General features: G+C 35.4%; 2 protein-coding genes across 2 annotated transcripts; both read left to right on the top strand.

The window, feature by feature from the left end:
- The first annotated feature begins 797 nt into the window (after window positions 1–797).
- On the top strand, window positions 798–3121 carry LOC100255347 (metalloendoproteinase 5-MMP). The gene has a single exon (XM_002267262.5). It carries the CDS (start codon window positions 1809–1811, stop codon window positions 2928–2930), a length of 1122 nt encoding a protein of 373 aa, XP_002267298.2. The 5' UTR covers window positions 798–1808; the 3' UTR covers window positions 2931–3121.
- A 9586-nt stretch (window positions 3122–12707) lies between these two features.
- On the top strand, window positions 12708–14911 carry LOC100260428 (protein JINGUBANG). Its single transcript, XM_003631243.4, has one exon. It carries the CDS (start codon window positions 13440–13442, stop codon window positions 14721–14723), a length of 1284 nt encoding a protein of 427 aa, XP_003631291.1. The 5' UTR covers window positions 12708–13439; the 3' UTR covers window positions 14724–14911.
- Window positions 14912–15769: the final 858 nt, after the last annotated feature.

Genomic DNA, 15769 nt, shown 5'->3' with positions numbered 1-15769 from the left:
ACATTTACGTTTTCAATTATTATCACATTGTGTCCAACTTGATTAAACATTTACCTACCTACCACCTCATATAACAAGGAAGTCAATTGTTTTTTTTTTCTATGGGAATGTTTCATACAAGAAGTGCATCACAAAGCCACAGGCCCACATGTGTTAGAAAGCCCTCTATGTGACCAAATTTATTTTTTAATCTCTCACGACTTGGTTTCCCACCCAAAGCTAAACAAAAGTTTAAGACAGTTTTACACGTAATATTTTTGCGGGGAAAGAGGTGGACACTTCACCTACTCAGATCCCAAATTCAATGTTCACACATTCATGGCACAGAAGAAGCGGTTCAATATAATAGAATTCTCCTCTGGCAACATATTTCCAAGTTAGGAGGTAGTTGATTCGGTTACCTAAACAAGGCCACAAACTGCCCAAATTTCGGCCCTACAACTTGCCAAACTGTCAACGGAATTGTAAAGAAGCTACCTGTCAGCTTCCATTGAAGAGAGTCAAAGATAATAGCTTTAATTTAAGTTGAATAATTAAAAGAAGCCAAATTTTAAGTCTTGAAAAGCAAGTATCGGATTATGTATTTGAAATTGGTGGAAGTGCTTTCTAATAAGTTGATTATATCATGTGAGACCCGTAATGTAATAAATTAATAACGATGTTATATTCAGCAAACCATCAAGCAGGAAAGCCTGGTCATTCTTATAATTATTCAGTCTTTTAAAATGAAATGACGTAGCTCTTTGGGTTGTTGGCATGGTCTGGCCTAAAAGGAAATGAACACCTGTCGAGTAGAGGGCAAAAAAAAGTAAAATACCAGTAGAACAAGGAACGGTCCGTACAGGAAATCAAATCATTCAAATTCTTGTACGTCTTTGCAAAATCTCCATGTACACAGATGGAGTAGAGCCGTAGAGCATAAAAGTAGACAGCTGGGAATCTGGGATTCTGTTGAATCTTAAAGCAGGTCACCGTTTCACAACAGGCTAAACCATCCCTACATTCCAGAGGATGGTTCAACTGTTTAACCTCTTTCGTTACCACAGCTGAGTGATTTGGTGTAAGGTAAAACCCCCCATGCACAGAGAATCATGGGAACTTCTCTGCTTTTTCCATTCCTTGAGGACAACACTAATTTTGTCGCGTGAAGCGAAGAGGTTGCTGGGCACCACAATGGTGTCATAGTCCCAGAGCTCCCTCATGGGCCCAAGTCCGCACCAGGTCTACCATTCAAAGGAAAGGAGCCATGATCATGGAAAATTCTATTGGATTAATTTTGACTTCTTATGCTGAATTTTTTTCATTGATCTTTCCAATTGACTTCTTGTACTCTTATTATAAAACTCATCCATAAACAATTCAATTTGATTACGATTCCTCTTTTCTATTGTGGCGGGGACTTTTATAGTTGTGTAGTTTCTTGATGGTACCGAAAGATTAGGACAGGCAACATAGGGCCTTCGTAAGTCATAAACTTGAAGGCCGTCGCAAGAGAGATGGGGAGAGATGCGCAGCCAAAGCAGCTCAACCCCCAACTTTGACCGTTATTCTACCAATCCCTTCTCTGCTCAGCCTCAGAACATTAAATCAACTATAGTCTAACAAATAATGCCTCCCCACCCGTGTAAAACCCAACAGACGAAACATTCAAACTGAAATTTCAACACGATATCATTTGACCAAGGCATCAACAGCCACTGACGCTTGCCGGCCTTCTAGTACCTCCAATCCTTGATAAGTCCGCATCCCTCAGGCCTTGAAATTTTCAGCCAATTTTCTATCAAACCAATCATCCCCTCTTTCTCTGTATGCTTTCATCACACAAACAAACGAACATGAGATTTCATGTTCTCTGTGCTGCAATTTTTCTTCCACTTCTCACGACATCAGTCTCTGCGCGTTTCTTCCCAAATGCACCATCTATGCCTCCGTCGTCACCGCCCAACGCCACCACGAGCGGCTGGGATGCATTCAAGAAGTTCGCTGGGTGTCATGCTGGAGATAAAGCCGACGGCTTAGCCAAGCTCAAAGAGTACTTCCACTACTTTGGCTACATCCACAATTCCAACTACACTGATGACTTCGACGATGCTTTTGAACAGGCTCTCAAGACTTATCAACTCAATTTCAATCTCAATACCACGGGACAACTCGACGAAGCCACCCTAAATCAGATTGTGAGTCCCAGATGCGGCAATGCTGACATAGAAAACGGCTCCAGTTCCATGAATTCCGGTAAATCCACGCCGTCGACCAGCGGCCATTTCCACACCGTCGGTCACTACAGCTTCTTCGATGGCAAGCCTGTCTGGCCGGAGTCAAAGCGTAATCTGACGTACGGGTTTCTGCCAGACAATCAGTTGTCGGACACCGTCAAGGCCGTGTTCACAAGCGCATTTGAGCGGTGGGCGGCAGTAACGCCCTTGACTTTCACGGAAAGTGATTCGTATTACTCCGCCGATCTCAGGATTGCATTCTACACCGGAGACCACGGCGACGGAGAGGCTTTCGACGGAGTATTGGGAACCCTAGCACACGCCTTCTCTCCTACGAACGGACGGTTCCACTTGGACGGCGAGGAGAATTGGGTAGCTACAGGCGACGTCACAACATCGTCTATATCTTCGGCGATCGACCTGGAATCCGTGGCGGTTCACGAGATTGGGCATCTGCTTGGGTTAGGGCACTCGTCGGTAGAAGAAGCGATCATGTACCCAACGATCACCTCACGGACAAAGAAGGTGGAGCTTGCTAGTGATGACATTCAGGGGATTCAGGAATTGTACGGCAGTAATCCCAATTACAATGGTTCCTCTACGTCGCCGTCTCAGGAGAGCGAAACCACTAATAATAGCGGGGCCTACACTGCAGCTCCACGGTGGAGTTTTGGGATCCTTTTGGCCGTTGGATTTGGTTTGTTGATGTTGTGAGCTTTGTAATTAATTTTTTTTTAATTTTTTATTTTTAGATAGTGGTATACGCATACACGTGTGATGTATGAGAGTTGATTTTGTGTTCATACATCACAGTATATATATTATTATTCAGTGATTTTTGTTGATTTTTCAGAAGGATTATCAGCTTTCCTTACTGCAAATAAAGTACAGGTTTATGCAGTTTATAATTTTTAGTACTAGGAAAACTGAAAATGTGATCACAGACTCTGATTTTTGTTTTTGTTTCTTTTTCTGTCTTTTTTTCCCAGTATTTCATCACAGGCTGTAAATTGTCTTTTCAAATAGAAGATGACCGATGTGGGAATCACCAAAGCTTTGCAAAAAATCACTTGCCATAATTCCGTATAGAAATAAAGTTCTCCTGTGCTGTCCATATCCAACTTGTCTTTTGTGGGGTTGGGCCAATAGTTTAATAGTTTAGGCCTTAAAAGGCTCCTCCTTTTGTCTTGTTTAAAGAAATTAAGATTGGGCCCTCCGCCCTCCAGGCAGAGGCTGCGGGTGTGTGTTGTTTCCATCCATCATTGAGGGTGGCTAAAGTTAAACAGTTGTTTAACGAACTAGAGAAAAGGACTGGAGGCTATTCATTTAGGGAGTCTAATCTCATTAACGCTTCCAAAATTCTGGCGGCCAAAGCTTTGTGTGTCACGTCACTCCAATTTTCTTCGGTACCACCTTCAAACGTTAGAGAGGTGAGGTTACCGACCACTTTAGCTTTCGTTTCACTAATAGGGCAAATTGTACAAATATCACACGTTTTACGTGGTACGTTGCCAACAATTTTAGTGTTTGTTTCACTAATAAAATTTAGAAAAGTTACACCGATATCCTACGCTACGTAACATATGACTCATGAAATCTGTGTTCGAATATATTTGAAAGTGATTTTAAGAAGTGTTTTTAACATTTTTAATATTATAGAGATAAAAAATTTTAAATATTAAAAAGATTAAAAACACTTTTTAAAATCATTATCAAACACATTCTTCTTCTCCCACCATTTTATTATCTTTTTATTATAAAATAATACTAATATATGTATTATTTAATATATAAATTTTTTATTTATAAATTTTAAATATTTTAATAATAAATAAATAAATAATTATTTACTAAAATTTAAATTATTAAATAATTTTAAAAAATACCAAACATATAAACTTTAAATATTTTTTTTATTCATTTTACTAATAAAATATAAACATAATATAACACATCCTATTAAATATAATATCTTTAGATATTATATATAATATAAATAATATCTAATAATATTATATTTCATTATAATGATATTATAAAATATTTATATTTTATGAATACGATATCTTAAAATATATATATTATATTTTATTTTTACCTCATGCCATATATAGTTTTAATATATTTAAATCAGCATCTTTACCTGTGTATTCTTGGGGAATGTGGGTGGAAGATGTCGTATTCAAGAGAACAAGGGTAATGAATGTTGTGTTTTGGCAAATACTAGTACTTAATTATGATAATAAAAAGTATATTTACCATATGTCCATACTTGGGTCATGTACTATTGTGCTATGCTATACGAAACATGTGAACCTTACACTGCCCCTTTTATCCTCATGCTAGTTGTACCATTAGGTGGCTTCCAACTACATCTTCTATCTTTCTCTAAAAATTTTCAGATTTGGGGTTTCAAGCATTGTTTGAGTTTGCTGGATGCCAAGTGTTCCACTCGAATTTGTTGGGTCTTAAGGTTCAAAGACAAAAGCCCATGCCCTCTTCCGCCTCTACCGAAAATCCACGGGCCAAACTCCCACAAGGCCCATCCAATGGGCTTACATCACTATGGCAGTCATAAAAACCCCAACCTTAGTGAGGCAGGCCCTGGCACTCAATATTCAAGCCCTCCGGCTCAATCATGCTCTCTTAATGATGATGTCTTATATTTTGAATTCAGCGATGCTACTCTCAATACTCAAACTCTGAGAATGGACGCAGTAATTAAATATTCTTAAATTATATGCTCATTTTGTTGGGAAAACGGACAAAGAAGTCACAACAGAAATCATTCTTTTTATTCTCTCTGAAAAAAAAAAATTGAAGTGGAAATTATAATGTTCCAAGAACTTCCAAGTTGCTCTTAATTATGTTATCTTTCAATGATGATGGCATTACAAATTGGAGGGATTCACCCATGCAAATTGGGTCAAATACATTAATGCAAGTTGGGATATTGTTTAGTTTTTCTTCTCCATGCGCTTTAAATTAAAATTTTGTAGGAAATGAAAATTCTGGTATTGGTTGATTGATGAGTAACGTTTTAGGGTATACTTTCAACCTGACCACATTTTAAATGTCTCGCCAGATAACAACATGATCATTAATGTTATCTTCAAGCCATCAATACCAAAAAGTTGAACAAGGTATCATATTGTATTCTATCGGCCAGTTGGTTAAGTTTTAAAATTATTATTATTGCCATTGTCATTTTTTTTTTTTTTCAAATGAAACGTATCATCCCACCCTTCTTCATGGATAACCCATACCATGATGACAACAATTATAGGATTGAGATAGATGAATATTGCACCAACTTATTCCTGGTTTTTAAGGATGCATGATTATTGCCATTCTAAAATAGCTTTGGAATGCTGCTATTATGGAGTAATGTTGTTTTTGAATGATGTTGCTTTGGAATAATGTTATAAGCAAATATTTAACGGATTAATACTAGAGTATTGAAATACAAATCAATGGTCCTATTGATCAGACCATGGTTATACGAAGGTGTTTGTAATATTGTTAAATGCTTAATATTGGAACAATGACTCGTACTATCAAATTTCTAATGAGTGAACTATGAGAACAAAACTAGTAGCTCCATCAACTAAATCATGATGATACCATGACTCTAGAATAATACTTCGTAGATGGCATGTTCAATGTTTAAATAATGGCATTATTAATAGTTTTAGTGGAATATGGCCATCAAGCCATGACGAGGCTAAGACATTGGAATAATGCTTTATTGACGACACATTGCATGTTAGAATAGTCATCTCTTATATCGTTCTTCCACTTTAGTGATTCAGTACTGGAGCTTTTATTCCAATCTAGCTTTCATTGATTGGCTGTAGTGATACTATGAAGGGTGCAAAGCTAGTTGACATAACATCGTTACTTCCTCATTGATATTGCAGTGGATACTAGAATTGATTAGAATAGGAAACTATTGCAACACAATACCATGCTAAAAGAATAATCCAATTATAATATATTTTTTATGGATAGTAACATTCTCATTACATTGATGGGATTATCATGTTAATCTAAAACAGATAAAAAAAATCATAAAGAATAAAAACCATGATTTTAAAAATCGGACTGGTCTGATCGTCGGCTGGTCATGGTTCCGGTCCAGTCCGGTCAATTGACCCAAAAAGTGATTGAATCGGAATTGGACCGATTGAATTGGCGGTCCGATTGGTGAACTAGACAGTTCAATTTTTAATTTTTTTTTTTTTTTTTGTTTTTTGTGTCAAAACGACGCCATATTGATTTTTCTTTGAGCTCTCTTCAGTTACCGTTTTTTTCGAAGAAGAAGCAGGTGTCGCTTGTCGTTGACGACTGGGCAACGAAAGATCTTCGAAAACCGCTCCGGCTCAATTGACAAATGAAATTATCAAACTATTACAAATCCAGATCTCTATGCCCGGATTTGAACCTGGACTATTGGAATCTGAATTAATTTCGTTTCGTCTCACCATCGCGTCTTTCACAAATTAAAGATCCATTTTTCCATGATTTTTTTAAATGGAAAAAAGATATGAAAAATCAAGAAAAAACAAAGGATTGGGACGAAAGAAGAGGATAATTACTAGTATGTATCTTTGTGTTTGTATGATCTGTGTAATTTGGGGTTAATTATGGGCAAGGGTTGTAATATGATGGGAAATGTAATGTTAATGGTTTCTGCTCTGTTGTTTTAAAAAATAATAATTAGGAAAAATTGTGCACATCTCCTTTATATCATCTTCTTTCAGTTTTTTATTTATTTTTTATTTTCCCTTCTGTGTAAAGAAGTAGAGGAAGATCTTGTTCATGTAATATCTTTGGTGAAGATTTAGGTTGAAATGAGGGATTTCGTTATTTCTCTTTCGAATTTTTAATCTTCGATGAATCTTGGTTGGTTACCTCTTTGAATGGATTTGTGGGGAAGAATTTAGGTTTCGTGTCAAATTAGGACCGGTTATTTAATTGATTTTGGGAGTGTTTGGTTGGTGTTTGTTTGAAACTGATATAGGAGATACAACTCTTCTAGAGTGAAAACGATGCATTTAATTAAATTTAAGAGGATTGTAGGAAGGGTATATGTTTTTTTATATATGTTTTATATTTAATGTGTTATTTTTTTATTATAATTTTGATTTATTTATAATTTGAAACTAATTTTCTGATTTTCAAATAAAATTTTAATTTTTAAATAATATATAAAATATTATTTTTATTTTTATAATTATTTTAAATTTTAATAATTTATAAATTATATATTTAATTATTTATGACATCATCAATTCGACCATCGATTTGACTAGTGAACCGTGAATCAGTAACTTTTTCAATTCAATGACTGATTTGATCTTAAAAACATTGATAAAAACTCACATAAAAAGTTGCATAAGGGGATATTATAATGAGGATACTTAGCCTTGAAGAAACCAAATAGAAACAAACAATTTGACATTCTCTTAACCTATGATGAGCCCTACTTTAATCCTATTTCTAAAAGTAGATAAGAAGCTTGATGATGAATAATGAAAATATTAAAAACGCATAACAGTAGCATTGGTTAAATTGATGTGATGTGATGTGCAGATATAATTTTCCTTAAGTCTTCCTTTACTTATATATATTAAAAAATCCATAATAAAGTCCCCTTCTAATGCAATTGTCGTATTATTGTGCTCTTGTTAAGCTGTCATATATCTTTTGTCTTTCATAACCTTCAAAAATATCTCCACCTTCCTAATGCTACTAAATACTTTTTCAACTTATATTAAAATTTTATCAAGCATGCAAACAACGTGGCTTAATGTGCTACACTTGCTCTCCTAATTTCTTTTGATTTGCTTTCTCAATTTCTTTCAACTACTTATCCTTTTGTTGACATGCCAAATGTTTCTCTCAATTTCCATTAACCACTTCGGTAAAAAATTTGGAACCACCATATTCTTATTAGCTCTTATTGTTATTTATCTTCAATTTTCAAAAATCAACTCCATCTTATTCTATAAATTCCTCCTGAAATGCATATCACCACCTATATTTTGTTCCTAACTTCACCCCCTCAAATAGGCCAATTCCCAATTGATATGACATGCTTCCCTTCAATGTTGGTTTCAATTTAATCCAACCACCTCATGGCGTGCTAACATGGTTTGATTTTTCTTTAGTCTTTGTGTACCCAAACACAATATCAAAAAGGATTATCGAGTTTAAACTTAATTTAATTTAATTTTTATTATTTTATGATGTAAATTAATATAATTTCACTTGTCAAGAGGTTTGTGTCCATTATGTAGGTGTTTTTTTTATTATGATATATCATTAAGCTTGGAGCCCTCTACCAAATCATGAGGCGTGATTAATGTCTATTAAATGCATCATCTTACCTTAAAGAAATAAGAACCCACCATGTTCACTTACAACACTCAGTCTACATGAAAGCAGATAAATCAGTAGAATTAGTTATCATTTACTCATTATCATTCCAAATTCTCTCTACCTTTGTCAATGGAGTCACTACACCAAGATGGTCAGGAGTCATAGTCATTCTTCATTCGTGAGTTTGCTGGAGCCCATAAAGAGACATAAGTGAAGACAAAGTCTTGGATGAATAGCCCTCTATCTTGAGAGGAACAGTAAAATTCAAATATGAGAAGACCATAAGTGATGGATATTGATAATATATTATCATCTTGGATGAATTGGTTGGGGGTGCCAGTGCTGGAAGGCATAGAAATTGGCCTCCTGAGGGCTGACGCACCCCTCACCACCAATACCATCCAAATCTCTACTGCTCTAATTATTTGATGGATTCCATGACAGCTATAAAGTAACCATTTCACATTTATCCACCATCTTTTCACCTTACTCATCGATGGCAAGTCATCAATTTTATTTTGCCTTTCGAAGTCATCACATCCTTCGTCTAGTTGCCTTCTTTCACCTATCCAATTTCATTGGTGGAGAAGATCTTATCCCTCTCTCTACCTTTTATATATATAGTTATGGTGATGAATATTTTGTGTTCCATATGTGTTGCTTTAGGAGTTATAATCTGTTTTATCATGAGTATGTAATTTATATTATTTGTTCTTTTTTTTCTTTCTTTTAAGTGATAATTTCCATTTTAATTAACTCTCTCACTCTTACACATTATCATTTTAAAATTTTGAGCATATTTGATTGTTTGATTTAAAAATAATTTTCTATTTTTAAAAATAGAAATTTATTTTAAAAAAATTCTAACATCATTTAGTTGTTGCTCTCTAAAAACAATTTTTAAAAACAAAATAAAATAGAAAACAAATATAAGTTGGTTTTACCAAATTTTAAAGACAAAAAAAAAAAAAATTAATCTATTTGAATATCTTTTCTAAAACTTATTTTTAAAAATTGTTTTGAAATTAAAAAATAAAAAATAATTTTTAAAAACAAATTTTAAAAATTATGACTAAATGGATCCTGAAGTTCTAATTGTTTCAGTTGACTCTATAATAATAATATCAGCTAAACCTTATTTAACTACTTTGAAAGCAACCATTCATGAATATTAATTATATTTATAAATGAAAAAAATCAGGATATGATGACATAATACATGATCTTCTGAAAATGGAATAAGTGGTAGAAGTGCATTCAATTGATTTCATATCGATAAATCTAGAAGAAAAAAAAATAGTTGAGGGTTGGACCTGGCATATAACAAGAATTCTTGAAATTCCTCCTGAATTCGTCATTGGTGTTGAGTCATAACTCAAAGGAATCATTATATTTTATATGAATTATGTCTATTTTAAAAAAAAAATTCCAAATTGAAAAATATTTTTATATGTCCATGCAGTAACAATAATAACGTAAAATAAAATAAAAAAATTGAAAGTACAACTTTTGTGTGGATAAACTTTATGTACAAGGCATACCCGTCAGTCTTCTAGAAAGCAGGAAGAAATAATATTGTCTGTCCATATGAAAGAAAGAAAATCCCAGGGGAATGATTCGGACTTGGCTAAGATTTCACATTATCCATCAAGATTTTATCGAACGTACACATTGTAACAATAAAAAGAAAAAGCAATGCGCATCGTTGAATCACAGGTCTTTCTAAATGTAATGGTCAATTCTCCACTTTTAGGTCCCACAGACAGCACACTTGGAAGGGTCCTGCAAGTTGCAGGCAGGGTTTTGCAATTTGCAGCCGGATTTTATCGGTTTGAAAAGGATCTACAGCCCCATCCACTCCTTCCGTATACGAACAAACCCACAAAAAGATGGAAAAACCGGGTAATTCAACATCTTGGTTTGATTTTAAATACGCCTTTGTTGAAAAACTGGGTGCATAAAACAAGAGCCCTTTATAGTTGGTCTAAAACCTTTCCTGTCTAAGCTGTCTTGAGTTCAACAGAAACCCTTTTGGTCAGTCGTTGACGGACTTTACTAGCCAGCCAGCTCTATATTTCTTTGTCCGTAAAACCATTGCGCTTTCGGTTTGAAGAAATGTTCCTTGGACCCAGTCTTGAAGATCAAACTGGTTTTTAACCAGACAATTGAGGAAGTATCCAAGAAAAAAATTGTAGAACCAGAGGAAAAGAAACATAATTTCTTTGACCAAGAACTGCATCAAGAGATTCTTTCTGGAATGAGAATTCACACGTAATTCTAACTTTTCAGTGTGAAGAAGGATATGCTTAGTTAGGAAAGTAACGTGGAAAGAAAAAAAAGGGAAAAAAAATTCTTATTTTTGTTGTATCATGATAAATAAATAGAAATAAATTATAATTAAAATTGATTAAAAATTTATATATATTTAAATTATTTGTATAGATGAATTAAAATAAGTCAAAGGTTGAAATATATATATATATATTTTGTTTCATTTTACTTTTTCTTTTTCTAATGTATTTTATTTTCTTTTTATTTGTATTTTTTGTTAAATTTTTCAAGAAAAAAATAGCTTAAAGAAAAATACAAGGAATAATATATAAATGAAAAGTAAAAAAAAAAAATTAAACTTAATTAATTATATTTATATGTTACTTTTTAAAATTCATTTTATTTATTTAACTTAAATAATATGAAAATGCATTAATTTTTATATAATTTTAATTATATTCGAATATTTTTAGAATTTTTTTATAGTAAACTCAATAAGAAGAAATCAATTTTTCTTAATATTTTTTTAGAGTTAAATATAATTTAAAATAAGATAGTGAAAATCCAATCCAAATTAAAAGAAGAAAAACATAAGTATTAAAAGGGTAGTTATCAAACTCTCGATGTCTATCTCTATTGTTAAAAATGAACAGTAAAATATTTAGAGGGGATAAGATGCAAATAAAGGGATTAATATAAGGACTTATGAAAGTAAGATGTAATATATATAACACAAATCATATCATTTGATTTGATTTGATTGATTATATTTTTTAATAATTGTGTAAATAAATCATACAACTTTAGTCGATGGTTGTGAATAGTGTGATAATTAAATAGCGACAGCAACTAATAACCGAAATTTAGATTGATAGCACAACTTTGGTGGTTTCACAGGTTACAAATGAATGCGCGTTAGACATCCACCTGGTTTTGTTCATCAGCTGTTGACTTTGATGTGGTGTGTCAAAAAATTTAGGCCACTGCTAGTGTTCAATGCATGTAGCAGATTGAGCCAAGGCAAGGGCGAGGGGCATGAAGCCCTTTAAAATGATGATCACGTATAATCCAAATGTGGATGACCCATGCGCCTTTTAGTGTCCGCCCACAGATATTTGACACTCATAATGAGTAGTTATGCCGCCGACATGTTGCATAGTCTAGTGGATAGCTCTGTACAACATGCCACTTGGTACGGATGGTAAAATTTAATTATATAAAATCAAATAAAGAAAGGAAAGAAAATGTCACTTTTACTTATTGATAAGATTCAATTTTCTAACCAAATAAATGAGGACATAAATATAAATCTTGCACATTGGCTCACGCGTAAGGCGGAGCGCGCATTTTGCTTCAGGGACAACCTTTAATAGTAAGTATATTTAGCAGCTATATACTTTTTTTTATAAGGCCTTGGCCCAATGATCAGACTTTCCCATGATTTAGGGGGCATTACTAAGTCCGATGCCACTACATAGGGATAGGAAGATTATCTTTTACTCCCGAGTTAATTATCATGAAATAGAAGTTTAGAAGTAAAAGATAACTCCAATTGAGATTCTACCTTATAGGAGGATCTTACCTCAATTATTCAACGGGTTGAAAACACATTTCTCTCTTTTCAAAAATCCAAAATGTCAAGGGATGAGAGGTTCCTTCAACACGTACTTCTCACTCCTTCATTGGAGCCTTCCTTATTTACGACTCCAAACTGCATTTCTTTTTCATCTTTTATATTTAATATTCCATTTTTTTAAGATTTATTTACGCCAATACAGAAAGGTTTCTCAACTTACATAAGCTGCCAAACTGGTCCCCAGCACCACCAGATTGGGAGGATAGTGTAGAAACTTGACAATCCCATTCAGAAAACGATCACTAGCTGTTGGACTTGGACATCCCGATCTGACCGCATCTTCCCATGGGTAACCTTAGATGAAGAAGATTAATGAGTTTGTAGACCAAATGAGATGGTGCCCACACGGGTCTCCTTTGATCCATATTTTCCACATCCAAATATCTCGATCTATCCACCCACGGATGAGCTTGGGCCAGCAAGAATGGTGTTCTAGGACCAGCTAAAAGTAACTCTGATAAAATAGTGGGGACACGGCACTTGATGTGAACACCACTAACCATCCTAATATCCAAACAAAAAATGTTCAAGAATTTTCGCAACTTGTGTCCGGCTCTTCCATGGAAACATCTTGGCATTTTCCGCAACATCTAGTGGCACCATAAAGAGGGTGCTGATCACCCGTCAAATGGGCTGAAAAAAGAATACAGGAAAAGTTATGTGTGAGGAGTGTAAATTAATTTGGAGAGATGCGCATGGCCATAGATATCCGAGTGATGCAACCCGATTGCCACAGGCTGACTCCAACCCCTCAAATTGAATAGTTCACCTTGGCCCAACTTTACTTTTTCTAAAATGTGCTACCCTCTCTCTAGGTTCACTTCGTGCTAAAATACGCGCCTTTCATCATCTTTATAAGCGTGTTACGTTTATCCTCACCCACCCATCGTCTTCTAGTGCTGCTTTCTCGCTCTCGAAAGGCTTGAGAGAGAATGGGATTTCTCCGATGTCCCTTGTCTTGCCATAAAGAGAAAGAATCTCAATCTCGAGCTCAAGCTCAAGCTCAAGCTCAAGCACAAGCACATCACCTTCACTCAGATTCTTCATGCCTTCATTCAGAATCATCAAACTCTCTCGCTTCTCAACCAAGTCTACCATCTGTTCCTTCTCTCACCTCCCAATCCCGACGGCATGAACAAGCCATCACCACCCACCACCACTGCATTTCCACTCTCAAAGGCCACTCCTCCTATGTCTTCTCCCTCGCCCTAGCCGGAAAATTCCTCTACAGTGGCTCTTCCGACAAGGAGATTCGGATATGGAGCAGAGATCCTTCGAGGCTAGAGACTTCTAACGACAACGGGGTAGCTCTAGGCAACGGTGCGGTGAAGTCCCTGGTGGTTTTGGGAGATAAACTATTCAGTGCCCACCAAGATCAAAAAATTAGAGTGTGGAAAGTCGACAACGATTCTCCTCACCAAAAATACAAGTGCATGGCCACACTCCCAACGCTGAGTGATCGTGCCTTGAAACTCTTTTCAGCCAGTAACTATGTACAGGTGCGTAGGCACAAGAAATGCACATGGGTTCATCACGTTGACACCATATCTGCATTAGCCTTGTCAGAAGATGGCTCTCTCCTATACTCCGCTTCCTGGGATCGAACGTTCAAAATTTGGAAAACCACCGACTTCAGATGTCTGGAGTCAGCGGAAAAGGCACATGATGACGCGATCAATGCACTAGTGCTGTCCACCGATGGGATTGTTTACACTGGTTCCGCTGACAGGAAAATCAAGGTGTGGAAGAAGCATGAAGGAGAGAAGAAGCATAGGCTTGTGGCTACACTAGAGAAACACAAGTCAGCTGTTAATGCCTTAGCTCTTAGCCCTGATGGATCAGTGTTGTATTCAGGTGCATGTGATCGATCAATTATTGTATGGGAAAAAGATACTAGTTCCAGTGGTGGGCACATGGTGGTTGCTGGTGCACTTAGAGGGCACACCAAGGCCATTTTATGCCTGGCCATTGTCTCGGATTTGGTGTTCAGTGGATCGGCCGATAAGACAGTTAGGATTTGGAAGAAGGGACTTCAGAGGAGCTATTCTTGTTTGGCCGTCTTTGAAGGACACAGAGGCCCAGTTAAGTGTTTGACTGCTGCCGTTGACAATTACAATGGCAGAAGCAATTCCGACGATGATGCTGCTTATCTTATTTACAGTGGTAGTTTGGATTGTGAAATTAAAGTCTGGCAATTAAGGATTCAGTGTGTTTGATATATGCCATTTTCCTTTTTGTACATAGCTTCAGAAAATTATTATAGGATTTTGAGATGTGTTAGTTTTAATGGTTTCTTGACTGTAAAGTCTGGAAATCCAAAGATCGTGATGATTTTATACTCTGGATTTTGAAGGGAACTTTCCTTGATCTTTTGTGTGAAGTTGAATTCATATACTGGCACAAACTCCTTCTTTGAACTACAAAAGAAGCCCTTTAGTAATATGTGAATTACGGATGATAGAGTTTAAATCCGCCATTGAATTGAAGAAGAGTAAAGTGAAAAAGAAACTCAGACTGCATCACTTCTATGACCATTGAAAAGGCTAATGCAACTGTAATCCATTCATTATGACTACGAAAAATCTGTCTATCAACCTCCTCTTTAATGTTTGTATTTGAAAATCGTGCTGTTGAAGAGCCCACCTTGTTTAGTTTATTAAATATGACATGACAACCTCAAAAGGGCTTTTCTAATAATCTGAACCGGTGGTGTGGAGATAAAGGGAAAATTATTGCCGCCTTTGGGTGCCCCACGGGTGGGATCAACATTTAAATTTTACCTTCCCAAATGTTTTTTCAATTGAAAGAAAATTTTAAATGTGCAAACCACCACCCACACCAGGACCCAGCATCTTTACATAAAATTAAGTTGCGGGACCGAGGTGTTGCTAGACACTAATCCAACATGTGCATGTCGAGTGACAATTAAATCAATCTAAATATTGTATATACAGGTTTCCAGTACGTAGAACATTTATGTAAGCCTATTGATTTTCTTCCCATCTTTTACTGCTGTTTATGGCGAGGATCCTACTTTATATATAGGTGGAATTTAATTTCAAATGATACAGAAAAAATGAAGTGCTGATGACCGTGAGGCATCCAAATTAGCATGCAATGAGAAATTAATGCAAAAAGAAGGAAAATTATTTGTTCTTGCAGAGGAAATAATACCAGTTCATTTAGATTCTACCTACATTCTCCTGGCAACAATACTAGAAAAATTAACCTTACCTGTTACCAGAAAATGATAACAGGTTCA

The sequence above is a fragment of the Vitis vinifera genome, chromosome 1 (genome assembly GCF_030704535.1).
Source record: "Vitis vinifera cultivar Pinot Noir 40024 chromosome 1, ASM3070453v1".
Classification (NCBI taxonomy): Eukaryota; Viridiplantae; Streptophyta; class Magnoliopsida; order Vitales; family Vitaceae; genus Vitis; species Vitis vinifera.
The sequence above is the reverse complement of the archived record's forward strand: the minus strand, read 5'-3'. Positions and strand labels throughout refer to the sequence as shown.

Bases quoted from the DNA above. Each gene is read 5' to 3' on its own strand.
- LOC100255347 (XM_002267262.5), top strand. From the start codon at position 1,809: ATGCTTTCATCACACAAACAAACGAACATGAGATTTCATGTTCTCTGT.
- LOC100260428 (XM_003631243.4), top strand. From the start codon at position 13,440: ATGGGATTTCTCCGATGTCCCTTGTCTTGCCATAAAGAGAAAGAATCT.